This window comes from Ornithorhynchus anatinus, chromosome 21 (genome assembly GCF_004115215.2).
Source record: "Ornithorhynchus anatinus isolate Pmale09 chromosome 21, mOrnAna1.pri.v4, whole genome shotgun sequence".
Lineage (NCBI taxonomy): Eukaryota > Metazoa > Chordata > Mammalia > Monotremata > Ornithorhynchidae > Ornithorhynchus > Ornithorhynchus anatinus.
In genome coordinates, this window is record NC_041748.1 from 21655201 (window position 1) to 21682059 (window position 26859).

Genomic DNA, 26859 nt, shown 5'->3' on the forward strand with positions numbered 1-26859 from the left:
GCTCCGGAGTCGCCGCTAAGGGACCCGACGTGGCGTGAGGTCCCCGTGCCCGCCGCGTCCCCGGGGGGAAGGACGCTCTTTTACCTTCAGCTGCTTGAGGATCTCGCAGCAGAACCAGAGAATGTCCTTGATCTGTTTGATCCAGAGGAGCGTGAGGTCCTTGGACAGCGCCAGCGACACGTACCACACCTGACAGCGGGCAGGGAGGCCAAGGGGACCGTCAGCCGGCTCGGGCCGGCCATCGTGGCCGACGGGTCTATTTTCTTGTCCTCTCCCAACGACGCTCGGTCGATCGATCGACCGACGGGCCTTCTTGAGCGCTAACCGTGTGCAGGGCACCGGGCTAAAGCGCTCGGGAGAGTACGACGGGATCAGCGGACACGTTCCCTGGCCGTAATGAGCTTACGGTCCCGGGGGGGAGATGATGATAGCAATAACACCGCCAACAATAATAACGGTAACCGTGGTACTTCTCAAGTGCTTACTTTGCAGGTGGGGAAGCAGCGTGGCCTAGTGGACAGAGCCCGGGCTCCGGAGTCGGAGGCCCCGCTTAACAAATACCATCAGATTTACAACAGGGATGTCAGCCCCGTTTTACGGACGAGGACGCCGAGGCCCAGAGAGGTGAGGTGAGTTACCCGAGGCCACACAGCAAGGGGGGGAGTATAGACCTGGGACTAGAACCCGGAGCTCTGGGCCTGCGTCCTTTCCGCTGGGCCACCGGGTCCACCGGAGAAGTTTCTGGGGGGCGCTAAGTGGCAGTGACTGGGAGGTAGATAATAACGATAATACTACTGGTTCCAGTGATATCTGCCGGGCGCTTTCTGTGTGCCAGACACCGCACGAAGCGCTGGGGTGGACACACGCAAATCGAGATGGACGTAGTCCCTGTCCCCCATGGGGCTCCCAGTCTTGATCCCCATCTTACCGACGAGGGAACTGAGGCCCAGAGCAGTGAAGCCGCCTGCCCAAGGTTACACAGCAGCCAGGTGGCAGAGCCGGGATTAGAACCCAGATGCTTCCGACTCCCGGGCCCGGGCTCTAGCCACCAAAGCCACGCGGCTTCATTTCCCAGTTTCTCCCGGCCATGCCGACTCAGGACAAGCCCGATCTCTGGGCTGGAAGAGCACGGAAGGGAAGGATTTGGCCGGGGATGAGAGAAAGAACCCGGGAGGCCCGCGACGCCCAGCCCCAAGGCCACCCCCACCCCCACCGTCCCGGCGGACCCGAGCGGGGCCACGGACCGCTCGGACCGCGGCTCCGGGTCACTGACCATCCCGGGCCACGCGCGTCACGTGCGCCATCGTACGCAGAATCCCTCGGGGGCCGGAAGGGTCGGAACGGGGGGGCCCAAGGTGGCTCTCTACAGGCCGGCGGGCCGGGGAAACACCTTGCCCGCCTGGGGGACGTTTGGGTCGCCGGAGGAGACGCCCCCGCCGCCCCCCGCTCACCTTGGGTTCGTTCTCGACGTCCATGCTGCTGAGGAGGCAGCGGCACAACCTTTCCAACACCTGCGAATACGAGGCAGGGAGGAAGGGCTGAGCTCCCGGGACCGTGTCTGACGACGCTGTCGGATCGGCCTCCCGCCGGCGCCCGGTACAGCGCTCTGCACGCGGGGAGCGCTCGATGAACGGCGCCGGTCGGTTGGAAGCGTGCGAGGCCCCCGAGGCCCGGGGTGGCCCACGGCGGGGGAAGGAGGAGGTCCCGGTCGGCGAGGCGATGCCGGATTTCCCGGAGCCCCCCGTCCCACCCCACCAGCCCCTCACGGGCGTCTCTACCGAGCACTCGGGCGGCCTCCGGATGAGCGCGCGGGAGAGCCGCCGCCTGTCCGGAGCCAAGGAGGCAGAACGCTGCGCTGAGCACTCGAGAGAGACCGACAGGAGGCGGTCCCACGCGCCACCGTGGTCCGGTCGGAGCCGTCGCCCGCCTGGGCGTTCCCGCGTCAGGGTTCCCGGGGGCCGGCCCGGATGCGGCCCTCGGCCGAGAAACCCAACGGGCCCCGACCGGGCCTCTCCCAAGAGCTCGGTACAGTGCTCTGTACCCGGCGGACCGAAAGCTCCTCGAGGGCGGGGACGGCGCCTGTGAGGCCCACCGTCCTCGCCCAAGCGCTCCGTACCCATCGGGCGCTCCACGGGGACCGCCGATCGACTGGCGGGTGGGAGCCCGATCGCCGAAGGGGCCGGCGAGGGGGAGAGGGGCCGGCTACCTCTTTGTCCTCCCGGACGCTGAAGACGAACAGGAGCTTCCTGGCGATCTTGAAAACGGCCAGGGCGCTTCTCTTGCCGGATCCGCCCTCGTTGGCTTCGAAAAACTCCTCGACTTCTCTCCTGGGCGAGGGCGACGGGGCGGCGAGGAGTGAAGTGAGGCCGTTTCCCAGACCCCCCGCGCCGCCAGTGAGGGCGAGGAAGGCTCTGGGGGCCTCGTGGGGCTGTGGGGGCTCGGGGTCGGGGTGGGGGGAACGGATGCCCGCCGTCCCGTGCAGGCACCCCCACGCGCGCGCACGTCGACCCGCACACCCAGGCTCTCCCCACTCGAAAGCCCCGCCCAAGGCCGACCTGATTTCCCTCTGCAGACGGCAGCGACAGAGGAACCTCCGTGCCAGGGCCTGGATGAGGGTGGCCGCCCGCTCCCGCTCCTTCAGCTCCTTGCGCTCCTGCCGGGCCTGCCGGGCCTTGTCCAGGAACTGGGCCCTGGAGGACGACTGGGCCGTGCTGAACATCTCGGCCGGCCTGTCCCGGACGGGAAACGGGAGACGCCCGGCCCGTGAGGCTCCCGGGGCTCTCGGGCGGAAGGGGCGCCGGGGTGAGACCGGTCCCCCGGAGGCCGGGCTCGGGACGCGGGGCGGACCCCCCGCCCCACCGTGGGTCCCACGCGCCGCCGAGGCCTCCCGGAGCCGTCGCCCGCCTCGACGTTCCCGCGTCGGGGTTTCCGCGGGCCGGCCCGGGCTCGGCCCTCGGCCCGGAAACCCGACGGGCCCCGACCGGGCCTCCCCCGAGTGCTCGGCACGGCGTTCCGCGCACGGCGGACCGTCGGCCTCTCGAGGGCGGGGACCGTGTCTCCTATCAATCTCTCTCGACTGCTCGGCACGGTGTTCTGCGCACGGCAGACTGTCGGCTTTTCGAGGGTAAGATCCGGTCTACTCCTGGACTCTCCCAGGCGCTCGGCACGGCGCTCTGCACACACGGGACCGTCAGCTTCTTGAGGGTGGGGATCGTGTCTACTACCATCTCTCCCGAGTGCTTAGCACGATGCTCTGCAAAAGGTACCCTGCCAGCTCCTTGAAGGCAGGGATCGTGTCTACTATCAGACTCTCCCGAGCGTTCAGGACAGTGCCCTGCGCACGGCTGACTGCCAGCTCCTTGAACGCCGGGATTGCGCCTGTCAGCTCTGTCAGACTCTCCGAGGCGCCTACTACAGCGCTCTGCCTAACTACTGTTCTCTCTCAGGCACTTAATACGGCGCTCTGCCCGGAGTAAGCGCTGGGGAAATACTACTGACTGATTAAATAATAATCCTGCCTTGGTTCTGAATGGCGCTCTGATGCCCAAAGCGCTTTCAAGTTAACAGTTATTTCCCTCACCGCTTCCCCGGGATGTCGGCAGAGGCAGGTATGTTACAATTCCCATTTCACCGATGAGGAAACTGAGGCCCGAAGAGGTCAAGTGACTCGCCCCAAGTCACCCAGCCAGCCGGGGGCAGGACCGGGACTAGAATCCAGGAGAAGCGGCGTGGACTAACGGTTGGAACACGGGTTGGACGTCAGAAGGACCTGGGTTCTCATTATTATTTATTTTTTGGGGTATCTTTTAGGCACCCGCTACGTGCCAGGCACCGCGCTGGGGTAGATACGAAGTGATCGCTTGTCCGCTGGGTGACCTCGGGCATGTCACTTCACTTCTCTGGGCCTCAGTTCCCTCCTCTGTAAAATGGGGGTTCAGCCTGTGAGCCCCATCCCAATAAAGATCGGGATGAGCCCGCAATAAGCCGCCTTCTTAACGACCGTCCGTGAGGCCGCGAACGACAAGGGAGAGACTCTGCCAAGGCAGTGACGGGCTCTACCCGAAACAGGTGATGGCCGGCCCGGGAGACGGGGCTTCCTCTCCCTCTTCTAGCCGGTAACGGGCCCGGACCAATCACCGACTGCCACGAAGAGCCCCCCTCCCCCCTCCCGGCTGCCACGCCTAAGGCCGACAAAAGGCCGGGGCCCGCGGCCCACCTGGAAGCGGCAGAGAAGAAAGGCAAGGAGGCTGAGGGCGGCATTTGGAAGCAAGGCTTCCTTCATTTGATGCTGTTTATTGAGCGCTCGCTGTCTGCGGAGCACGTCTTAAGTTGCCGGGGAAGTGAGATTCGGCGACAGGACGCTTGGAAGCCGCGAGAAGAAGCCTCGGCAGAACGGGCTCCTTTGGCCGCGGGCTGGTACTGGACCCTTGGTGGATCGAGCGAGCGAGCGAGTGAGTGTGTGTCCGTGTCACTGCTCTGCACGTGGGTCAGATTCAGTAAAAACCTCTCCCCGTGAACCTTGGTGATCAGAGGGGTGGTTTGAATTCTACCACGCGTCACTGAGGCTCGCCTGGTCCAGGAAGGTCCTGGTTAACGATAATGATTAAGGTATCTGTTAAATGCTTATCGTGTGCCAAGCACTATTCCAAACCCTGGGGAAAACACATGATCTTCAAGGTGGACACAATCCCTGTCCCACATGGGGCTCCCAGTCCACGTACATGGGAGTAGGATTTAATCCCCCATTTTTACAGATGAGGAGACCGAGGCCTGGAAAAGTTAAGTGTCCCCAGGTGGGACGGGGACGGTGCCCAGCCCAATTAGCTTGTATCTACCCCAATGCTTAATATAGCGTCAGACACGGTAAGCGCTTAACAAATAACATTTTAAAAAAACAACAGGAAAACCACCCCAGCTCCTGGAAGGCTTCCACTCCCAGCAGGGCAGCCAACTGCTTTTGCTGGGTTTTTTTCTTTTTACATAGCATTTATTAGGTGTCTATTATGAGCCAGGCACTGTACTAAGCGCTAGGGCAGACAGAAGCTAAGCGGGTTGGACACGGTCCCTGTCCCACGTGGGGCTCACAGTCTTTAATCCCCCATTTACAGGTGAGGGAACTGAGGCCCAGAGAAGGGAAGCGACTTGCCCAGGGTCAACCACAGGTGTTAAAGTGGCGGAGCTGGGCCGAGAACCAAAGTCCTCCGACCTCCGGGCCGGGGCTCCGTCCACTGGGCCGCACCGCTTCAATCCATCGGCCGCATTTACTACCGTCGTCGTTATGGAATTCAGTGTTTCCTAACATAATTAATAATTCCGGTATGTGAAAGCGCTTACTACGGGCCGGGCACCGTACTGAACGCTGGGGTGGATACAAGCAAATTGGGTGGGACTGAATCCCTGTCCCACGTGGGGCTCCGGGTCTCAATCCCCGTTTTCCAGATGAGGGAACTGAAGCCCGGAGAAGTGAAATAACTGACCCAAGGTCACGCAGCAGACAAGTGGTGGGGGGATGATTAGAACCCATGACCTGCTGATTCCCAGGCCTGGGCTCTACCCACCTCACCGTGCTGCTTCTCTGTTGGCTGAGCACTGAAAGAAGCACTGGGGAGAGGACGGCAGAGGTGGGAGAAGGGGTCCCCGCCCTCAGGGAGCTTACTACGTAGCACCGGACACAAACACTGAAATCATTTAGAGAGAGGAGGAGGGAGTGGCTATGTATGAGTTGTGCGGGGTGACCTGAGGGTCAGAGGGGCTTGTGAAGGTGAAAAGCCCCCCATTCGAGCTCACCTGAGGATCTGCGTGTGCCCAAGAGACACCAGCTGACCATCAGTGTCCGAAGACGAGGCGAAGGGGCCAGGGATTCGAAATCAGCCCGCAGTCTGACCTTAGCAGAACTCGCCCTCTCCACCTAGAGAAACAGAAACCAACAGGTATTTTGCCGAGTTCAGCTGGGGGTGCACTGTGGATTTTTAAATGCCAGGGCACCGAGAAAGCAGGGTGGCCTAGTGGAGAGAGCCCGGGACCCGGGTTCTAGTCCCGGCTCCGCCGCTAACCTGCTGTGTGACCTGGGGGCGAGTCACTTGACTTCTCCGGGCCTCGTCGGTTCACTAATCTGCGAAACAGTCGATCCCTGTCCTCCCTCACCCTGAGACTGGGAGGCCCAAGTGGGACTGGATGAAATCTGACCTACCTCAATGCTCAGTGAAGTTCTTGGCACAAGTTAAGGGCTCGACAGACACGATTATTATCGGTGCCGTTAGCACAATTTAAACAGCACGGTACGCTCACTGTCACGGGAAACGAACCCTCCTCCACATTTTTTGCCAAGCGTTCCCTGAAACCTTGAGCTTTTGGACCTTTATTTTTTTTCAGACGCTTTAACATCTCCTTTTTTGAGTGCGTCAATCCATCCTCCCTCGTATTAGCGTTTTCCACGCGTGGCATGCTCTGCTAAGTGACGTGAGGCGGTAAGTGGCAGATGTTATCACCTTCATGTTACAGATGAGGAAACTGTGGCCCAGAGGAAGTTAAGTGACTCGCCCAAGGTCACACAGCCAGCCCGTGGCCCAGCTGGGGCTAGAACCCAGATCCCTCGACTCTGAGGCCCGGATCCCTTCACCTGGCCACGCCTTCTCCATCCGAAACTGCAAGGGGACGCTTCTTTCTAGCCTGGAAAAACTAGAAAGCGCAAGGTGATGGCTAGTCCTGAACCAGAGTGGCGTTTCTAATCTTGACGACGGATCCCCAGCGCTTAGAACAGCGTTAGGCACATACTAATAATAATAATGTTGGTATCTGTTAAGCGCTTACTATGTGCAGAGCACTGTTCTAAGCGCTGGGGTAAACACAGGGGAATCAGGTTGTCCCACGTGGGGCTCACAGTCTTAATCCCCATTTTACAGATGAGGGAACTGAGGCACAGAGAAGTTAAGTGACTCGCCCACAGTCACACAGCTGACAAGTGGCAGAGCTGGGATTCGAACTCATGAGCCCTGACTCCAAAGCCCGTGCTCTTTCCACTAAGCGCTTAACAACTATTAGGATAATACTACCAGACATTTCAGCAAATTCTCGCCGGATACAACAGCCCCCAGCTGCTTCCACTTTACCGTGGCTGTGATTTTGGCCCACCCGATCAATCGATCGATCCCTGGTATTTATTGAGCGCTCACGAGGTGCAGGGCACCGTACTGATCGCCTACTCTCCCGGCTTCTGTTTACCCCGGATACAAGGAGCTTCACGACCGGGCCGACGATCACATTTCCCATTTAAAACCATCTGTCAGAGTTATGCAGCCCCCGAGCCAAAGCCTTATTAAAAATCACACCTCCTCCGGGAGGTGGCTGGGGAGTACAACACAACAAAAACAGGGACACGTTCCCCGCCCACGATGGGCTTACAGCCTAGCGACGAGCTTACAGTGCTCTGCACACAGTAAGCGCTCAATAAATACCATCGGCCGCTCGTATTTTCCCCAGCGTTTAGCAGCGGATACTACCGACGGAGCGAGGGACGTCCCGCCGTTTCCACGCCTGCCAGTGAGCTGACCGAAGCCCACGGGGGTCAGGGGCTCGACCCCCTGCCGCAGGGTGTCCATCACACTCGTTTTATTAAGCGCTGGGGAAGACAGCGTGGACGTCAGCCCGACCGACCACCTCCGTCCCACCCAGGGCTCACGGTCTCTGTGGAAAGAGCCCGGGCTTGGGAGTCCGAGGTCAGGGGTTCGAATCCCAGCTCTGCCACTTGTCAGCTGGGTGACTGCGGGCGAGTCACTTCACTTCTCTGGGCCTCAGTTCCCTCATCTGTAAAATGGGGATGAAGACCGGGAGCCTCACGTGGGGCCATCTGATGACCCTCTATCTACCGCAGTGCTTCCAACAGTGCTCCGCACGTAGTAAGCGCTTAACAAATACCAACGTTATTATTATTAAGGAGGAGGCAGAGAAAGGACCGTTCTCTCCCAAGCGCTTAGTACTGCACGTTTGCCGTTTGGCTCGGATTTGCCCCCTTTCTTCACCCCTCCCTCGGCCCCCACGGCGCATACGTCCGTAGCCGTGATTTTATCTATTCATATCCACGTCTGCGCTGCTCGCGGTGGGCAGGGAATGCGTCTATCAAGCGAGGAGCAGCGTGGCTCGGTGGAAAGAGCCCGGGCTCGGGAGTCGGAGGACGCGGGTTCTAATCCCGGCTCCGCCGCCTGTCCGCGGCGGGACCGTCACTTTGCTGCTCCGGGCCTCAGTTCCCGCGTCTGTAAAATGGGGATTAAGGCTGAGAGCTCCACGTGGGACACCCTGATGACCCTGTATCTGCCCCGGCGCTTAGTACAGTGCTCGATACCTAGTAAGCGCTGAACAAACACCTTCACTATCATTATTACTACTAAGTCTTACGTTACACTCTCCCAACCGCTTATTAGAGTGCTCTGTACACAGTAAGTGCTCAGTACGACTGATAACGTTCTGTGCCCGTCGTAAGCGCTCAATAAATACCATCGACGGTGAAAGGTTATCCATCTCCATCGTAAGGACATGATGGTATTTGTTCACTCATTCGATCGTATTTATTGATCGTGCAGAGCACCGGACTGAGCGCTTGGGAGAGGACACTATAATGATAAGCAGGCCCATGATAATAAGGATGGTATTTGTTCAGTCAATCGTATTTATTGACTGTGCAGAGCACTGGACTAAGCACTTGGGAGAGGACACTAATAATAAACAGTCCCATGATGATGATGATGGCATCTGTTCACTCGATTGAATTGACTGTGCAGAGCACTGGACTAAGCACCTGGGAGAGGACGCTAATAATAGATTCATGATAACAATAATAGTATTAGTTCAGTCATTCAATCGCATTGATTGATTGTGCAGACCACTGGACTAAGCACTGGGGAGAGGATACTAATAATAAACAGACCCACGATAGGAATAGTATTTGGTCACGCATTCAATCGTATGTATTGATTGTGCAGAGCACTGTACTAAACACTTGGGAGGGGATAGTAATAATCGTTCACTCAGTCGTATTGATTGTGCAGAGCACTGTACTAAGCACTTGGGAGAGGATACTAATAATAAACAGATCCATGATAATAATAGTATTTGTTCACTCATTCGATTGTATTTATTGATTGTGCAGAGCACTGTACTAAGCACTTGGGAGAGGATACTAAGAATAATCGTTTACTCAATTGTATTGATTGTGCAGAGCGCTGTACTATGCACTTGGGAGAGGATACTAATAATAATAATCGTTTACTCAATCGTATTGATTGTGCAGAGCGCTGTACTAAACACTTGGGAGAGGATACTAATAATAATAATCGTTTACTCAATCGTATTGATTGTGCAGAGCGCTGTACTAAGCACTTGGGAGAGAATAGTAATAATCGTTCACTCAATCGTATTGATTGTGCAGAGCACTGTACTAAGCACTTGGGAGGGGACACATAATAAAAAGACCCATGATGATAATAGTATTCGTTCACTCATTCAGTCGTATTTACTGACTGTGCAGAACACTGTACTAAGCGCTTGGGAGAGGAGGCTATAATAACGAAGAGACACATTCCCTGCCCGCCACGAACTCCCAGTCTACCTAAGCGCTTACTATGTGTCAAGCACCGCTCTAAGCGCTGGGGCAGATATAAGCGTGACTCAGCGGCAAGAGCCCGGGCTTGGGAGTCAGAGGTCGTGGGTTCGAATCCCGGGCTCCGCCACTGGTCAGCTGGGTGACTTTGGGCAAGTCACTTCCCTGGGCCTCAGTGACCTCATCTGTAAAATGGGGATGAAGACTGTGAGCCTCACGGGGGCCCTCATTCCCCTGTATCTCCCCCAGCGCTTGGAACAGTGCTCTGCACATAGAGAAGCGGCGTGGCTCAGTGGAAAGAGCCCGGGCTTGGGAGTCCGAGGTCATGGGTTCGAATCCCGGCTCTCCCACTTGTCCGCTGGGTGACTGTGGGCGAGTCGCTTCACTTCTCTGGGCCTCCGTTCCCTCATCTGTCAAATGGGGATGAGGACCGTGAACCTCACGTGGGACAACCTGACGACGCTACATGTCCCCCCGCGCTTAGGACAGTGCTCTGCACCTAGTAAGCGCTTAACCAATACCAACATTATTAGTATTCATTTCTCTGGGCCTCAGTTCCCTCATCTGTCAAATGGGGAGGAAGACCGGGAGCCTCACGGGGGACAACCTGATTCCCCTGTGTCTCCCCCAGCGCTTAGCACAGCGCTCTGCACCTAGTAAGCGCTTAACCAATACCAGCATTATTATTATTCACTTCTCTGGGCCTCAGTTCCCTCATCTGTCAAATGGGGAGGAAGACCGGGCGCCTCACGGGGAGCCTCAACCTGCTGACCCTGTGTCCCCCCCAGCGCTTAGCACAGCGCTCTGCACAGAGTAAGCGCTTAACCCATCCCAACATGATGACAGGAAGCGGTTAAGGAACGTCATGTTGATGATGCTGCCGAGGAGAAAGGGCTAAGGCGGTGGGCCCCGATCCCCGGCCCCCGGGGGGGCTCCCGCCTTCAGCCCCATTTTCCAGACGGGGTCAGTGAGGCCCAGCGAAGGGAAGCGACCGGGCCCGGGTCGGCCAGCTGGGCGCGGGGCGGAGGCGGGAGGCCTCGGGCCGCTCGCTTCCCTTCGCCGGGCCTCGGTGTCCTCGTCAGGAAAATGGGGGGAGCCCCCGGGGGGGCGGCCTCGGCGGCTTCTACCTCCCCGGCGCCGAGGTGAGGGAAGCGCCTTGTTGTCGTTGTCGTCGTGAGGGGCTTTTTACCCCCGTCGGCGGCGGCGGCGGCGGCGGCGGCGGCGGCGGCGAGGCGGGTCCGGCGGGGCCCGAGGCGAAGGCCGCGGCTGAGGCGAGCGGGCCCGGCCGCCATCTTGTCTGCCTCCCTGCCTCCCTCCCTCCTTCCCTCCTTCCCTCCTCCCCTCCTTCCTCCCCGCGGCCGGGCCGCCCGCTCCGCCGTCCCCCCGGAAACACGCACCGGAAGCGGCCCGCCCGCCCGCCTCCTCCTCCCCGCCCCGCGCTCCCCCACCCCCCAGCGGCCCGGCAGGGCGGAGGACGGTGTGATGTGAGGGAGGCCGAGGGGCCCGGCCGGGGACGGGGCTGCGGAGGCCGCGGGGCTCCGCGGCGCGGGAGGAGCGGGGCCGGAACCCGCGGGCGGCGCGCGCGGGAGCAGGGCGGAGCGCTAGCGCGGGGGCGCCGGGTGAGGGCGGAAGCGGGGCCGCGGCGGAAGCGGGCCGGGCGGAAGTCCGCGGGAGAGCGCCCCGCCCTCCGCCCGCCTCCCTCCTCCTTCCTCCCTGCTCCCTCCTCCCTCCTCCCTCCTCCCTCCTCCCTTCTCCCTTCTCCTCCCCCCTCCCCCCGGCCCCTGCTCCGGCCCCTGCTCCGGCCCTGCGCCCGGCCCTGCGCCCTGCTCGGCGCTTTTCATGGTGAGCGCGGCCCGGGGCCCGCGGGGGTTCGGGGGAAGCGGAGGAGGGGGGTGGGCAGCGATGGAGGGGTAGGAAGGCAAGGGGGTGGGGGGGACGGGGGAGGAGCAGAGGAGGGGGTGGCGGGAGCATGGTGGGGGGGAGAAGTAGAGGAGGGGGCTGGGGAGGAATGGGGGGTAGGAAGTAACGGGGGTTGGGGGGACCGGGGGCGGAGCATTGGGGGAGGATGGGGGGGGTGGGAAGTGGAGGAGGGGGTGGGGAGGAATGGGGGGTAGGAAGTAAAGGGGGTCGGGGGACATGGAGGGGAAGCAGAGAAGGGGGTTGGGGGGACTGGGGGAGAAGAGGGGGGTGTTGGGGAGGAAGTAAAGGGGGTTGGGGAGGAATGGGGGTAGGAAGTAAAGGGGGGTGGGGGACATGGAGGGGAAGCAGAGAAGGGGGTTGGGGAGGAATGGGGGGGTAGGGGGCAAACGGGGGAAGCAGAGGAGGGGGTTGGGGGGGAATGGGGGGAAACAGAGGAGGGGGTTGGGGAAGAATGTGGGTTAGGAAGCAAAGGACTTTGCTGGGAAGCAGAGAGGGGATTGGGGAAGAAGGTGGGGTAGGAAGTAAAGGACTTTGCTGGGAAGCAGAGGAGGGGGTTGGGGAAGCATTGGGGAAGAGAGGAGGGGGTTGCGGGGGGGGGGAATGGGGTGGGGGGGAGGGAGGGGGTCTGGCAGGGGCTGAGCTGCAGAGCCTCCTGTTCCCCAGGGTGATTTTTCACCCCCCAAACGGACCCCAGACCCTCGCACCGATCTGTCGATCCGCAGGATTTACTGAGCGCTTCTTGCTGGCAGAGCGCTGGACCGGTCCCTCATCAAGCCGTCGGTGTGGGTGGGGCCCTCACTGGGCGCAGAGCACCCTACCGAGCTCTCCGGAGCGGACAGTGCAGCAGAGTGGGCGAGGCGCGTCTCCTCTCTCAGGGAGCTTCCATTCCGCTTAAGACCCTCACCCTCCTGGGGGTCGTCGTCCCCCTTCTGCCCCCCAACCCCCAGCTTGGGGTCAGGGGCTCCGGTCCGGCCCATCCCCCCGGCGGGACCCCCGTAAGGCACCCCCTGTGCCCAGTGTGGACACCGAGAGTGAGGGCGGGGAGCCCCATCGATTAATCCTATTTATTGAGCTCTTTTCTTTGATTTAATAGCATCTGTTGAGTGCTTACTATGTGCCAGGCTCTGTACTAAGCGCCGGGGTAGATGCAGGCTAATCCGGTTGGACACGGTCCCTGTCCCACGTAGGGCTCACGGTCTTAATCCCCATTTTCCAGTTGAGGGACTGAGGCCCGGAGAAGTGCGGTGGCCGACCCAGGGTCACACAGCAGCAGGATCAGAACCCAGGTCTTTCTGACTCGCGGGCCCGGGTTGTAGTCCCTGGGCCTGGCAGAGCACTGTGAGAAGTGCTTGGGCGAGTGGAGTGACGCCGGTGGTGCGGGGATGGGAGGGGGGATGAATAAAGGGAGCGAGTCGAGGCGACGCAGAAGAGAGGGGGAGAGGAGGAAAGGGGGGGTGCAGTCAGGGAAGGCTTCTCAGAGGAGATGGGATTTTACTGAGGCTTTGAAGCTCTCGCCCGATTGCCTAGTCGAAAGTTGGAGGGAAGACGGGGAAGGCAGTGCGGCCCAGCGGGAAGAGCCCGGGCCCGGGAATCCGAGGACTTGGGTTCTAGACCTTGCTCTGTCACGTCTTTGCGGGGTGGCCTCGGGCAAGTCGCTTCACTTCTCCGGGCCTCAGTTTCCTCGTCTCTAAAACGGGGATCCACTGCCTGTTCCCCGCTCCGGCTGGGGCCCAGAGGAAGGAAGCGACTCGCCCCAGGTCCCACGGCAGGCAAGCGGAGGACGGGGGATTAGAACCCGGGTCCCCCCGGCTCCCAGGCCGAGATGCTCCCTCCCGTTGGCTCTCTCCCTCAGCCCCACCCCGCCTGTGTCCAGATCTGTCGTTTATCTATTCCTATCCACGTCCGACTCCCCCTCTAGACCGTCAGCTCGCTGTGGGCAGAAATGGGGTCCGCCGGCTCGGTCGGGGAACGCCTTGGTTCATTCAGTCGTATTTAGTGAGCGCTTACCGTGCGCCGCGGGGCACCGTACTGAGCGCTTGGGAGAGGACAGGAGAACAATAAACGGACGCATTCCCTGCCCACCGCGAGCTGTCAGTCTAGAGGGGGAGACGGCCAGGAATAGAAATGAGAGATGCGGACGTAGGCGGCGTGGGGCCGGAGGGGGGATGAAGATGGGAGCGGGTCGAGGTGACACGGAAGGGCTCGGTCCGGTGCTCTGCCCGCGGCGAGCGCTCAAAAAATACGTCTGACCGAAACGGGTGGGGTGGGGTGGCTCGGGTCGTCCGGTGGGCGTGGACCGGCGTCGGCGTGACCGCCTGCCTCCCCCCCCTCCCCTCTCGTCCGCTAGGAAGAGATGTCGGGCGAGAGCGTGGTGAGTTCGGCTGTGCCGGCGTCCGCCCCCCGGACCACCCCCTTCAAGGGCACCGGCCCCAGCTCCAAGTACGTCAAGCTGAACGTCGGGGGGGCCCTCTACTACACCACCATGCAGACGCTCACCAAGCAGGACACCATGCTCAAGGCCATGTTCAGCGGCCGCATGGAGGTGCTCACCGACAGCGAAGGTAAAGGTGGCCGGCCCCAGCCGGGCGACCGCACCGAACCCCACCCCCGCCCCCTTCCTCCTTTCGCTGCCATCCGTTAAGCGCCCGCTACGTGCCGGGCGCCCTTCTGCGCGCCGGCCCGGGGCCAACCTCGTCAGGACGGGGCCCGCCTTCTTCGGCCCCGTTTTACAGAGGGGGGAACCAGAGCGGTGAAGCGACCGGCCCAGGGGCACACAGCGGACGAGCGGCAGAGCCAGGATAAGGAGAATAATTGCGGTATTCGTTCGGCGCTCGCTACGTGCCGGGCACCGATCCGAGCGCCGGGGTAGATAGACGGTAATCAGGTCGGACCCGGTCCCCGGTCCCCGTCCCCCGTGGGGCTCACGGTCTTCATCCCCGTTTTACAGAGGAGGGAACGGGGGCCCAGAGAAGTGAAGTGAACTGCCCACGGTCGCGCAGCAGAGATAATAACTGTGGTATCTGTTAAACGCTCCCTGTGTGCCGGACACTGTTCTCAGCGCTGGGGTAGACAGAAGCTTATCAAGTTGGACACAGTCTGTGATCCACCTGGGACTCGCAGTCTCCATCCCCCATTTTACCGAGGCGGGAATTGAGCCCCAGAGAAGTGAAAAATAACAGTAGGAATAATAATTGTAAATCGTGGTGCTCGTTAAGACGTACGATGTGCCGGGCACCGTACTGAGGGCTGGGGTGGATACGGGCAAATCGGGCGGGACACGGTCCCCGTCCCCTGTGGGGCTCACGGTCTTAACCCCTCCATTTTCCAGATGAGGGAACTGAGGCCCAGAGAAGTGAAGTGACTCGGCCGAGGTCACACGGCAGGCAAGTGGCGGAGCCGGGATGAGAGCCCGGTCTCTCTGACCCCCAGGCCCGGGCTCTTGCCACCGGGCCCCGCCGCTTCTCTGCGGCCGCCCCCCGGCACCCCCTCCCCCCCAGATAGGAGTAATGATGGGAGGGTTTAGCGCCGGGGCGGAGGCGAGATCGTGGGGATGGACGTCGCCCCTGGCCTTCCCCGGGGGGACCCGGGCTAACGGGGCGGGCAAGCGGGGACTGATCCCCGATTTGCCGAAGAGGCTCCGGCTCACACCGCAGAGAGGTGGCGGAGCCGGGATTAGAACCCGGCTTCCCCAGCTCCCCAGCCGTTAGGCCTCGCCGCTTCCCCGTTTCCGTCTGCCTCCCACGTGGGGAATTGAATAATTGGGATATCTAGAAAACGCCGATGACGCGTCAAGCGCCGTATTGGGCGCCAGGGAAGACACGAGGTCATGCGGTCGGTCACGTGAGAGGCATTAGACCGGAAGCCCCTTGAGGGCCGGGAAAGAGCGTCTGGCCGCTGGGGTACCCTCTCCTCCCCCCAGCCGCTTGGCTCGGGGCCCTGGGCACCCCGGCGACGCCATCGGTCGATGGCCAGAGCAACAGAGTGAAACTGTAGAAGACAGACGGTCCCTGCCCTCGGGAAGCTTGCCGTCGAGAGAAGCGGCGTGGCCTAGTGGGGAGCGCCCCGGCCTGGGAGTCAGGAGGTCATGGGTCCTCGTCCCGGCTCTGCCGCTTCTCTGCTGCGGGACCTTGGGTAGGTCATTTCGCTTCTCTGGGCCTCAGTTACCTCACCTGGAAAATAGGGATGGACGGTGTGAGCCCCCGCAGACGGGGACCGTGTCCAACCCGATTTGCTTCTATCCACCCCGGTGCTCAGTACAGTGCCTGGCACACAGTAAGCACCGAACAACTCCCGCAATCACTGTTATTATTATCGTTATCGTTAAGGTGGGCGAAACTTCGGAAGAATTTGCAGAGGAGAAGATGGTCTGAAAAAGCGGGGATCGGGTGTGAAAAGGACCCCTTCTAGGCTCGGATTGAGCCTTCCCAGGGCTTCCTCGATCACGTCTCCGGCTTGCACCCGTTCCTCGGCTCCAGGGAAGGTCCAGATTCGGACTGCGGGAGTTGGAGGGGGCGGCCTCCCCGGGGGGAGTGGGAGAGGGGCCGGAAACACGCACCCGATCTCCGCTGTAGCCTCACGGATCCAGTCAGGGCTGGAACTGAGGCGGGGTCCCCCCCTTCCCCCACACACTCTGGCCCTGCCTCAACGTCCAGCCCGGGTTCGAGCGGGAGACCAGCCAGAAGGGGCCACGGACGGGGAACTCCCGGTTCCCCTCCCCGCCCCAGGAGTCGAACGCTAAGCAGGGAGCGCGCGTCCCGGTGCCAAGACGGAGCACGGCCGAGGTCCGGGCCTCTTTGGGGCCTCCCGGCCTCCTGCCAAACCGTCCGCCTCGGCCGTCTCTGCGGGCCGGGAGCGGGGCCCGCCCCCGCGCTCCCTCTCCGTCTCTCTGACTCCGTCTCTCTGTCTGTCGCCTCCTTGCCCCAGTTCCTCACCCGGCCCGGCCCCCCGTGCCGTTGGCTGACGTCACCGGGCGAGCCTTGGGCGCCTTAGGGACGGGAGCTCTCCCTCTGGGAGAGGGGCGGCCGGTTGGCTATTGGGAGGAACTTCCAGAAATCTCCCCGAGCGTGTGAGGCTCCCGGCCCGGGCCGTCCCCAGCCCCCGGCGGGACTTCCGATCTGCCGCCCCGTCCTCCTCCTCCTCCGCTCCCGTCCTTCTGCCGTGGAACGGGAGGGGTCGTCCCCTCTGATTTGGGGGGTGGGGGGGACGACATTGTGATTGAGAGCAGAGCAGAAGACCCACCCTCCTTCCCCGCCCCTCCCCGGGGGGCTCGGGGCCTCCAGATTGAATTTCCCGCCCGCACCCCCATCTCCGCCGGGAGCGCACGTGCCCCGGAGGCCGCCGCGTGGATTCCCGGGACACCTCGGGTGGGGTTCGGGTCAGGCCCGGCACCCCGGACGCGATAGCAAGCGTCGCCCGAGTCCCGGCGGACCGGCCGTCTCCGGGCACCGGGCAAGCGATGGCTCGGTGCCCACAACGGGGGACCCAAGCACCCGCCCGGTGGGGAGGCCTCGGAACTCAGGTGGGTGCGAGTGAGGCCGCGCCGGCCGATGGGTCGGTCTCCCCCGGCCCCCTGGACTCTGGCCCCTCCTGCCCTGGCACGGAGCGCGCCCCCGTTGGGGTGCCCGCCGGTGGGTAAGCGCCGTACTGGCCGCCTTGGGGAAGGTACAGCCGAAGAGATGGCCCCGGCCCCCGGGGAACTTACTTTCCATCGGTCGTATTTATTGAGCGCTCACCCTGTGCAGAGCGCTCTAATAATAAAGGAGCAGCGTGGCCCAGCGGACGGAGCCCGGGTCCGGGAGTCGGAAGGTCACGGGTTCTGATCCCGGCTCCGACACCTGTGTGCTGTGTGACCGTGGGCGAGTGGCTTCACTTCTCTGTGCCTCCGGTCCCTCCTCTGTGAAATGGGGATCGAGACTGTGAGCCCCACGTGGGACAGGGAGCGTGTCTAACCCGATTTGCTTGTATCCACCCCAGGGCTCGGTAGAGGGCCTCCCACAGTAAGCACTTAACAAACGGCGTAATTAGTATTATTATTGTTAAATGGGCCAGATCCTGCCCCAGCTTCTTCCTCTGCCCGCTCCCCTCCCCCGGGATTTGCCCCTGCCCCTCCGGGGGCGAGATCGGGGGCGTTGGCGTGAACGAGAATCCTCCCCTTCCAGTTAAGGGCAGGATCGTCTCTCTCGGAAAGTCAAGGAGCGGCGAGGTTTGCCGCGGCCTCCTTTTCCCTTATTTGTGCAAAAATCTGGCTCTCTCACCACAAGCATTTCCTGCCGGCATTCCGAGATTCCTGGGCCAGAGCCCAGAGGCCGGGACCTCTCCTCCCCTCCCCCCGTCCCATCCCGCCGGCGCGTGTGGCCACCCCAGCCCGTTCCCCTAACGGTGGGCTTCGGGGGCCCCCGGCCCGCGTCGCCCGCGGGCCCCAGGGCGGCAGCGAAAGCCCGTCGGCCGCCCACGCCCGGGGCCCCGCCGCCCGGCCGCTCCTGGACCGCCCGGCCTCGGCCTCGGGAAGGGACCGTGGCCTGGAGAAGCAGCGCGGCCTGAAGGATGGAGCCCGGGCCTGGGAGTGGGAGGATCTGGTTTTCAATCCCGGCTCCGCCTCTCGTCCGCCGCGGGACCTCGGGCGAGCCGCTCCGCTTCGCTGGGCCTCGGTCTCCTCGACTGTAAAATGGGGATCAAATCCCCGCACCCTTTCCTTCCGTAAACCGCGAGCCCCGTGTGGGACGGGGACTGCGTCTGACCTGATTGGCTTGTACCTACCCCGGCGCTCAGAACAGAGCTCAGTACAGTCGGCGCTTAAATGCCGGAAAGAGAGGAGCGATGGCAGCCTCGCTCGGGCCGAATATCTTGCGCTCAGTCTAACCTAGGTTCCGTAGATAATCTCAATCGATCCAGCACTGCGGGGGCTGAGGGCAATGTGGTGTAGCGGACGAGACCTCTGGGCAGAGCGCTGTACTGGGCGCTTGGGAGAGTTCAGTGTCATCGGTTGTATCGATTGAGCTCTGACGTCTGCAAAGCACTGTACCGAGCGCTTGGGAGAGCTCAGCGCCGTCAATCGGTGGCCTTTATTGATCGCTTACTAAGGCAGACTTTACTAGAAAGAAATAAATGACAGATGGGGACGTGTGAGGAGGGGACGGGGGGATGAATGAAGGGAGGGATTCAGGGAGACGCCGAGGGAGCGGGAGAAGAGGAAAGGAGGGCGTAGTCAGGGAAGGCCTCTCGGAGGAGACGGGCCTTCGATAAGGCTTTGAAGTGAGAAGAGAGGAAACGTCTGTCGGATAGGAGGAGGGAGACCGTTCCAGGCCGGAGACGGGACGTGGGGCTCGCGGTCTCAATCCCCGTTTCCCAGATGAGGTGACTGAGGCAGAGAGGAGGGAAGTGACTTGCCCGGGGTCACGCGGCGGACCGGCGGCGGAGCCGGGAGTAGAACCCGGGACCTCCGACTCCCAGGCCTGGGCCCCATCCGCTCGGCCACGCTGCCTCTTCTTGAGAGAAGAGTGTATCTCCCGACGTCGCCGTGGTGGGGCTGGGGGAGTCTGGGGGGCGTCGGGGAGTCCACCTGGTGGTCCCTGAGCTCAGAGAGACTTAGAAAAGCTTGTCGTGGGCAGGACGTGTCTGTTTATTGCTTCACTGTACTTTCCCCCAGTGCTCAGTGCAGCGCTTACTGCTGCGTTATTGCTCTGCACGCCCTAAGCCCTCGGGATCGTCTCTAGCTGTCGCCGAGTCGTACTTTCCAAGCGCTTAGCACAGTAAGCGCTCAACAAATACCATTGAACGCGTGAATGAGTGAGCGACGCGGACGATCGGATGAATGACTATCTGTAACTGATTTATTTCTCTCGACGTCGGTCTCCCACTCTAGACCGTAAGCCCGTAGGGGGCAGGGAACGTGTCTGTGGTCGTACCGTCCTCCGCCAGGCGCTCGGTCCGGCGGCCCGCCCCCGGCGAGCGCTCACTAAGTACCTCTGACGGAGCCACCGCGTCCCCTCAGGCTGGATCCTCATCGACCGCTGCGGGAAACACTTCGGCACCGTCCTCAACTACCTGCGCGACGGGGCGGTCCCGCTGCCCGACAGCCGCCGCGAGGTCGAGGAGCTGCTGGCCGAGGCCAAGTACTACCTGGTCCAGGGCCTGGCCGACGAGTGCCAGGCGGCCCTGCAGGTCAGCCGCCCGCGCCCCACCCCCCCGTCCCTCGGCCATCCCGCCGAGACCCTCCCGGAGGGCCCCCCGGTGCCCCCGGGCCCGACGTCCGCCCGACCCCAGGACGGGGGGCCGCGGGGGGTTGCGTCTCCCGCCCGGAGGGCCCCTGACCGGACGACCCCCCGCCGGGCGGGGGGCTTCCGTCCCAGCAGAACAAAGACGCGTACGAGCCGTTCTGCAGGGTGCCCGTCATCACGTCCGCCAAGGAGGAACAGAAGCTGATCGCCACGTCCAATAAGGTAGGCGGCGCCTGCCAAGCCGTCCGCCCCCCCACCCCGCCTCGCGGCTCTCCGGCTACCACCCGGCCCGCGCGCTCCGCTCCTCTGAGGCCGGCCTTCTCACCGGAACGCCATCTCCCCTCTCTCTTTCGACCCTATTTTTGGGGCGCTTACCGTGTGCAGAGCACTGGACGAGGCGCTGGGGAGAGGACGGAACGACGACAGACACGTTCGCCGCCCACCGCGAGCTTCTGGCCTCGCCGAATCCCGGCTCCCGTACCGCCCGTGGCCCGAAACGCCCTCCCTCCTCATATCCGACAGACAGTTACCCTCCCCACCCTCCTTCTTGCAAGCACACCTCCTCCGAGAGGCCTTCCCCGACTAAGCCCGGCTTTCCTCTCCTCTCTCTCCCTTCCGCGTCGCTCCGACTTGCTCCCTTCAATCTCCCCCGCCTCTCCCAGCCCCGCAGCGCTTGCTTGGGTCCGTATCCGTCATGTATTCGTTCCTATTCCCGTCTCCCTCCTCCTTGTAGACCGTAAGGTCACCGGGGGCAGGGAATGCCTCTGCCAACTCTGTCCTTTCGTCCTCTCCCGAGCGCTCAGCCCAGTGCTCTGCACGTGGAAAGCGCTCAGTAAACACACGGGAACGAAAGACTGATTGTAAGCAGGAGTAGGGCAAGGGAGCGTCCACACCCAGGGGCTCCCCTGCTTCCACCAGCCGGGGAGCTGTCTTCCCACTGGACCCCCCCACTAAATAATAATAATAATAATAACGGTGGTATTTGTTAAGCGCTTCCTCGGTGCCGAGCGCTGTTGTAAGCGCTGGGGTAGAACCGTGTCGAGTTGGACACCGTCCGCGGCCCTCACGGGGCTCCCAATCTTGAGCCCCATTTTATGGGAGAGGCGACTGAGGCCCAGAGAAGTGAAGCGACCTGCCCAAGGTCACAGAGCGGACCCGTGGCGGAGCGGGGATTAGAACCCACGACCTCCGATGCCCGGGCTCTTTCCGACAGGCCCCGCCCCGATGGGGGTTGGCCTTTAGTTATTGGATTGAAGGGTGGGGGGCTCCAATCGATCCCCCCCCCCAATGCTGGGCCCCACGAGCTGGGGAGGAAGATGGGGAATTCTGGTTTCTCTTCTCCCCCTGAGCGGGAGCCTCCGCCCCCAGCCGAGTAACCCTTCTTCCTCCCCTTTCTCTTCCCAGCCGGCGGTGAAATTGCTCTACAACCGAAGTAACAACAAATATTCGTACACCAGGTAGGGACCGCCCCCCTCCCCCCGGGCCGTGGCCCCCGGCAAAAACACGGCTCCGTCCGGTCCGTCGCTCGGACCCACGGTGGGCGCTCGGGAGATACCGCTGGCGGTGGCTCGTTGGGCGCCGTCCGCACGCGGGGCTCCTCCCGGAGAGGTCGGGCCGGACTCTAGGCCGTGGGGAGGACACCCCCCCCCCCCCCCCCCGGCTCCATCACGCCGGACCCCGTGCCCTCCCCGGCGCCGGCCGGCTCCGTGGCGTCAGAGAAGCAGCACGGCGGAGTGGCCGGAGCCCGGGCCTGGGGGTCAGAAGGTCACGGGTTCTCATCCCAGCTCTTCCACTTGTCCGCTGCGTGCCCTCGGGCAAGTCACTTGCCTTCTCTGGGCCTCAGTTCCCTCATCTGTCAAATGGGGATCGAGACCGTGAGCCCCACGTGGGGGACCGGGGCCTCGTCCGGCCCGATTTGCTTGTAGCCACCCCAGCGCTCAGTACGGTGCCCGGCGCCTAGCGAGCGCTTAACGGGTACCAGACCATTATTACGCACGCCCACACCCCCCCGGACCCCGGGCCCGGTCGACACCCGCCGTCGGAAACCCGGCCCCGTCCAGCCTGTGGCTCGGCCCCCGACGGCCCGCCCGCCTCCGTCCTCCCGCAGTAACTCGGACGACAACATGCTGAAGAACATCGAGCTGTTCGACAAGCTGTCCCTGCGCTTCAACGGGCGGGTCCTGTTCATCAAGGACGTCATCGGCGACGAGATCTGCTGCTGGTCTTTCTACGGGCAGGGCCGCAAGATCGCCGAGGTCTGCTGCACCTCCATCGTCTACGCCACCGAGAAGAAGCAGACCAAGGTCGGGCCCCTTCCCCCTGCCTCCCCCTGGCCCGGCCCCCCGCCGCCCCGCGCGTTCATCCGGTCCTGTTTACTGAGCGCTCGCCGTGGGCGGAGCGCTGGAGTGAGCGCCCGGGAGACGACGGCAGAACGACGTTCCCCGCCCGCGACGAGCTGAACGCGCTGCACCGGCTCGTCGCCTCGGTCTGACCTGGCGCTTCCCGCCCGGATCCTCGAAGGGGAAGGGGGGCGGCAGCCGATGGGGAGAAGCAGCGCGGCCCAGTGGGTAGAGCACGGGCCCGGGGGTCAGGAGCACCTGGGTTCTAATCCCGGCTCCGCCTCCCGTCCGCTGCGTGACCTCGGGCGAGTCGCTTCACTCCTCTGGGCCTCGGTCGCCTCATCCGTGAGGTGGGGCTTAAGACCGTGAGCCCCACGTGGGACGGGGACCGTGTCCAACCCGATGCGCCTGTATCCACCCCAGTGCTTAGTACGGTGCCTGGCACGTAGTAAGTGCTCAACGAGCACCGCGGTCGTTATCGTCGTCATTATTAGTTGTGGTTCCTCCCAAAGCTCCCCCTGCCAAACCCGAGGAGCCAGGAGTCCCTGGTCCCCGCGTCCGCTCCGCTAGGACAGAAACGGGGCTCGGAACAATGACGATTCTGGTTTCGGTTAAGCGCTCGCCACGTGTCCGGCACCGTACTGAGCGCTGTGGGCCCTGGCGGGGAGGGCCGGGGTGGCGAGCACGAGGCGGGAGGACACGGAGGACGTAGCTGGGCGATCGGCAGAGGTAGGGACGGTGGCCCCGTGGGGCTGGGGCGGGGGGCGGAGAGGGTGGGGAGGGGAGGCCCCCCGGTTTCGAAGCGGCCCCCGGCCCTTCCCGCGGCCTCCAGGTGGAGTTCCCCGAAGCCCGCATCTACGAGGAGACCCTGAACATCCTGCTGTACGAGGCCCAGGACGGGCGCGGGCCGGACAACGCCCTGCTGGAGGCCACGGGCGGGGCCGCCGGACGATCCCACCACCTGGACGAGGACGAGGAGCGCGAGCGCATCGAGCGGGTCCGCCGCATCCACATCAAGCGCCCCGACGACCGGGCCCACCTCCACCAGTGACCGCGGCCGCCCCCCACCCCCGGGACCACGGGACGCGGCCGCCTCGGCCCAGGCGGGGGTCCCGCCCCCCGCCCCTCCCCGCCGCCTCGGCCCCCGATCCCCTAGGAAGCCCTTCCCCCGGCCACCGGCCCCCTTACCCGCAAGTGCCTTCCGTCTCCCCCGCCCCCGCCGGTGGGCGTCTCCCCCGTCCCCTTCCAGCCCCGGTCTGCATTGGCCGCCTCCCTCCGTCGGGCAGTCGGTAGGATCGCCCGGGCACCCCTCCCTCAACCCACCCCCCACACCCGAGCGTGATCTCGGCGTCTGTCCCCGTCCCCCGCCCCCTACAAGCTCCGCAACCCTCATCCCCGGAGCTCTCCCTTCCGGAAATCCAAGGGCGCGTCGAGCCGGCCCCCCGCCCCCCGGCCCCACTTCTCTATTTTTCTACTCTCTACAGCTTTCGCGGGGCGAACGGTTCACCTCTCGGACACCGGTCTGACGGCCCGGAGACGTCCGGGGGTCCGGAAGCGTCCGTCGGGTCTACGGGGAAGGAACGCGGAAGGTCGGCCGGGGGGAGGCCGGGAACGGAAGGTGTGACGACGGGCGGGCGGGGGCAGGACCCTCCGGGCCCGGCCGGGAGCGACGGACGCCGTCGAGTCCCTAGGCCGCCGTCTCGTCGGACGGGGACGGGACCGTGGTCCCGGAGCGCCCGCTGGGGCCGCTCGGGAGAGTAGGGTAGAAGGAGCGGACGCGTTTCCCCGCCCGCGCGGAGCTTAGGGTCGAGCCGGGGAGCCGGGCCTCGGATGAGTCGCAGGTGGGAGGACGGAGCGCCGGGATGGGGCCTTCTCCAAATCCGGAAGAGCGGCGAGGCCCGGAACGGGTCCGGAAGGCGGCGGATCGGGAAGCGGCCACGGCGACGAGAGCGAGGGTCGGGAGAGCCGTCCTCCGTCGCCGTACCGCGGGGAGGGGCTTGGGGTCGCTCAGCCGCAGCGGGCCGCCCCTCGGCGGCACAGGTTCGAGGGGCCGGGGATCCCCCGCGAGAGGGAACGACGCCTTTTAGAGAAACTCTGCCCGTACGTCAAGTCTTCGCGTCCGCGGAGCCGGGGGCGGCTCCGGACTCCTCTCTCGGCACACCTGACACCCGCTGCAGGCCTGGGGGGTCTCCACCGATCGGGGAAGGGGCCGGCCCTCACCAGAACGTGGCGCGGAGATCTCCCCGCGGCCGGGGTTCGCGGCGAGAGGCGTCTGAGCCGGGCCCGGGAGCCGGAAACGGGCGGTGGTCCCACCCCGTCAGAGCTGAGGAGAAGCGCTTCTAGTTGTCATTTCCCGTCTTAGTCGGGTCGTCGTCTCCCGTCCGTCCGTCCGTCCGTCCGTCCGTCCGTCGGTCCGTCGCTCCCACGGCGAGAAGCCGTCGCGCGACCGCTTCAGGTCGTCCCTCTCCGTTTCTGTCCCGCTCCAATAAACCGAAACGCCGTCCGAGGGCCCGGCGCGTGAGATTTCTGAGCGCTCGCCCCCCCACGCCCGCGGCTCCGTCCCACCCCCGGTCCCGCCCGGCCGGGGTCCGGCCCACGGAACGAGAGGCGGGAGGCTGGGCCCCTGACCCTTGGGGATCGGGGTGCCCGGCGTAGATAGATCTGTAAGGCCCCATTTCCCACCGAAGGGGGCCGGGGGGAGAGCGACTGTCGGATACGAAGAGGGAGGCCGGAGGCGGGACGTGGACGGGAGGTCGCAGTGAGACGGATGAGATGGAGGTCCAGGGAGAGGGTTGGCGTTAGAGGGGCGGAGGGGGCGGGCTGGGGTGGAGTAGGAGAGCGGCGAGGTGGGGCGGGGACGAGGGGATCGAGGGCTTTAAAGCGGAGGGTGAGGAGTTTCTGTTGGATGTGGAGGTGGGTGGGCGCCCAAGCTCCTCTCGTCTGCCCCCGTTAACGCACACGCATACGCAAACGTTCCCCAGGACCCCCTCCCTAGTCCCCTCTGGCCGGGCAGCGGCCCGGCCCAGCGCCCCGCCCCTTCCTCCGGGGTCACTTGAGGGCTCGGACAACCCGAGTCATTCGGGCAGGAGCGGAAAGCGGCGCAGACCCAGGTCATCCCGGGAGGGACCCCTACCCGCGGCCTGCGCGGTCAGCGGCGGAGACCTCCCCGGGCGCCACGGGCAGGCCAGGTCCGGTCCACGCTCTGGCCACGATCCCCCGGAGCGGGGCAACAGGATGGCAGAAGAGGGCGGGCAGATTCGTTTCCCTGCCCACAGCGAGCTCAAGATAGACGGCGAGGGCCGCAGGAAGGGCACCGTCCCCACCCTACGGGATGCCCGGCCTGACGCCGAGGGCCCGGCTTCCGCTGCGGACCTCTGACTGGCACCGCCTCCGGCCTCGGCGCCGCGGCCCGACCGGGACCCCACCCTGGGCCGCTCCGGGGGGGGGCGAGACCGGCCTTCACCGTGGCTACTGCCGCCTCGGCGCTCCCGGGCGGGACCCGGCCATTTCTTATCAACGTCTGTCTCCCCTTCCGGGACCACAAGCTCCCGGTGGGCGGAAAACGTGTCGCTTTATCTGTGCCATTGTCTTCTCCCAAGCGCTCGGTCCAGTCTCCGCGCAAAGAAAATGCTCAATACGTAGCACTGATTGATCGAGTGCCCTGCACCCAGGTAACGCAGAATAAATACCATTTCTATTGTACATATTTATCGCTATTAATGTCTGCTCTCCCTCTAGACTGGCAGCTCCTTGAGGGAGCTCATTAGGAGAATCAAGGGGTGAACCTTGCTTCCACAGCCCATCTCTAAGTGCCCTGGACGTGTGCCGGGCTGAGTAGACCCCCCTCTGGACTTTAAGCTCGACTTTAATTCCCGAACGACCACAGCAGTAGAGGACGAGGGCCGGATTCCTCCCTTCATTCATTCGATCGTATTTATTGAGCGCTCGCTATGTGCGGAGCACTGTACCAAGCGCTTGACATGGACGATTCGGCAACAGAGACCCTCCCCGCCCAATGATCGGCTCCCGGTCTAAACGGGGGAGACGGACAGTAAAGCAAAAGAGAACAAAACAAAAACAACGTCATCGAGATAAACAGAATCGAGGAGATAGACACCTCACAGGGGCTTCCAGTCTAGCAGCCGGTGCAAACGTTCGTTCGTTCAATCAATCGTATATTTTGAGCCTTTTCTGTGTGCAGAGCACTGTGCTGAGCGCTTGGGAAGTACAATACGGTAATAAAGAGAGACAATCCCTGTCCACAACGGGTTTGCGTTTGACCCAGGGACCCCCCGCCCCCACGATTGCACTTTAAGGGGATTCTCTATTCCCAAGGGGGCGGGGGTCATAGTTTTCTTTGTTATAAATAATAATAATGACGATGGCATTTGTTAGGCACTTACTATGTACCAGACACCTTTCTAAAGCCCCGGGACAGGTACAAGGCAATCAGGTCGGACACGGTTCCCGTCCCCCGTGGGGCTCACCGTCTCTATCCGGCACTCAAAAAGAAGACAAGCGCTAGGGACGGGTGGCAGATAACGTGATATAGGTGTGTGTATATATAGTTATATATACGTAAGTATACATACATATAGGCGTACAGTGACTGTGAGCCCGACTTGGGACAGTCCGATGACCCTGTATCTACCCCGGCGCTTAGAAAAGTGCTTGGCACGTAGTAAGCGCTTGACAAATACCATCATCATCATTATTACATTTATATATACCTACACATATACTTTATATTAAATAATTTACATACGTACACATCTATATCCAAGGCATTTGT

The 26859-nt window shown here is 63.0% G+C and overlaps 2 protein-coding genes across 6 annotated transcripts in view; one reads left to right on the top strand and one right to left on the bottom strand.

Moving 5' to 3' along the window:
* Positions 1-10813, bottom strand: part of UBE3B (ubiquitin protein ligase E3B) — a 35142-nt gene extending 24329 nt beyond the window's left edge. For 4 of the 5 annotated variants that reach the window (XM_039915050.1, XM_039915052.1, XM_039915051.1 and 1 more), the window contains exons 1-6: positions 10782-10813; positions 5788-5908; positions 2556-2729; positions 2207-2327; positions 1452-1511; positions 85-189 (exon numbers count right to left, since the gene is read on the bottom strand). In XM_039915050.1, the coding sequence (XP_039770984.1) occupies positions 85-189; positions 1452-1511; positions 2207-2327; positions 2556-2719 (450 nt within the window). In that variant the 5' untranslated portion in view covers positions 2720-2729; positions 5788-5908; positions 10782-10813. Of the gene's footprint in view, positions 1-84; positions 190-1451; positions 1512-2206; positions 2328-2555; positions 2730-5787; positions 5909-10719 lie in introns of all 5 variants that reach the window. The other variant, XM_039915049.1, reaches the window with a different exon arrangement.
* Positions 10814-11377: 564 nt separating this feature from the next.
* On the top strand, positions 11378-24577 carry KCTD10 (potassium channel tetramerization domain containing 10). Its single transcript, XM_029049468.1, has 7 exons — positions 11378-11434; positions 13860-14073; positions 19503-19672; positions 19864-19950; positions 21133-21185; positions 21836-22031; positions 22900-24577. Exons 1-7 carry the CDS (start codon positions 11432-11434, stop codon positions 23116-23118), a joined length of 942 nt encoding a protein of 313 aa, XP_028905301.1. The 5' UTR covers positions 11378-11431; the 3' UTR covers positions 23119-24577.
* The last annotated feature ends 2282 nt before the right edge of the window (positions 24578-26859 follow it).

What these genes read in the sequence shown, in the direction of transcription:
- KCTD10 (XM_029049468.1), top strand. An exon ending in TGATCGCCACGTCCAATAAG is followed by an intron (nt 19,951 to 21,132) that starts GTAGGCGGCGCC and finishes TTCTCTTCCCAG; the next exon opens with CCGGCGGTGAAATTGCTCTA. An exon ending in AACAAATATTCGTACACCAG is followed by an intron (nt 21,186 to 21,835) that starts GTAGGGACCGCC and finishes GTCCTCCCGCAG; the next exon opens with TAACTCGGACGACAACATGC.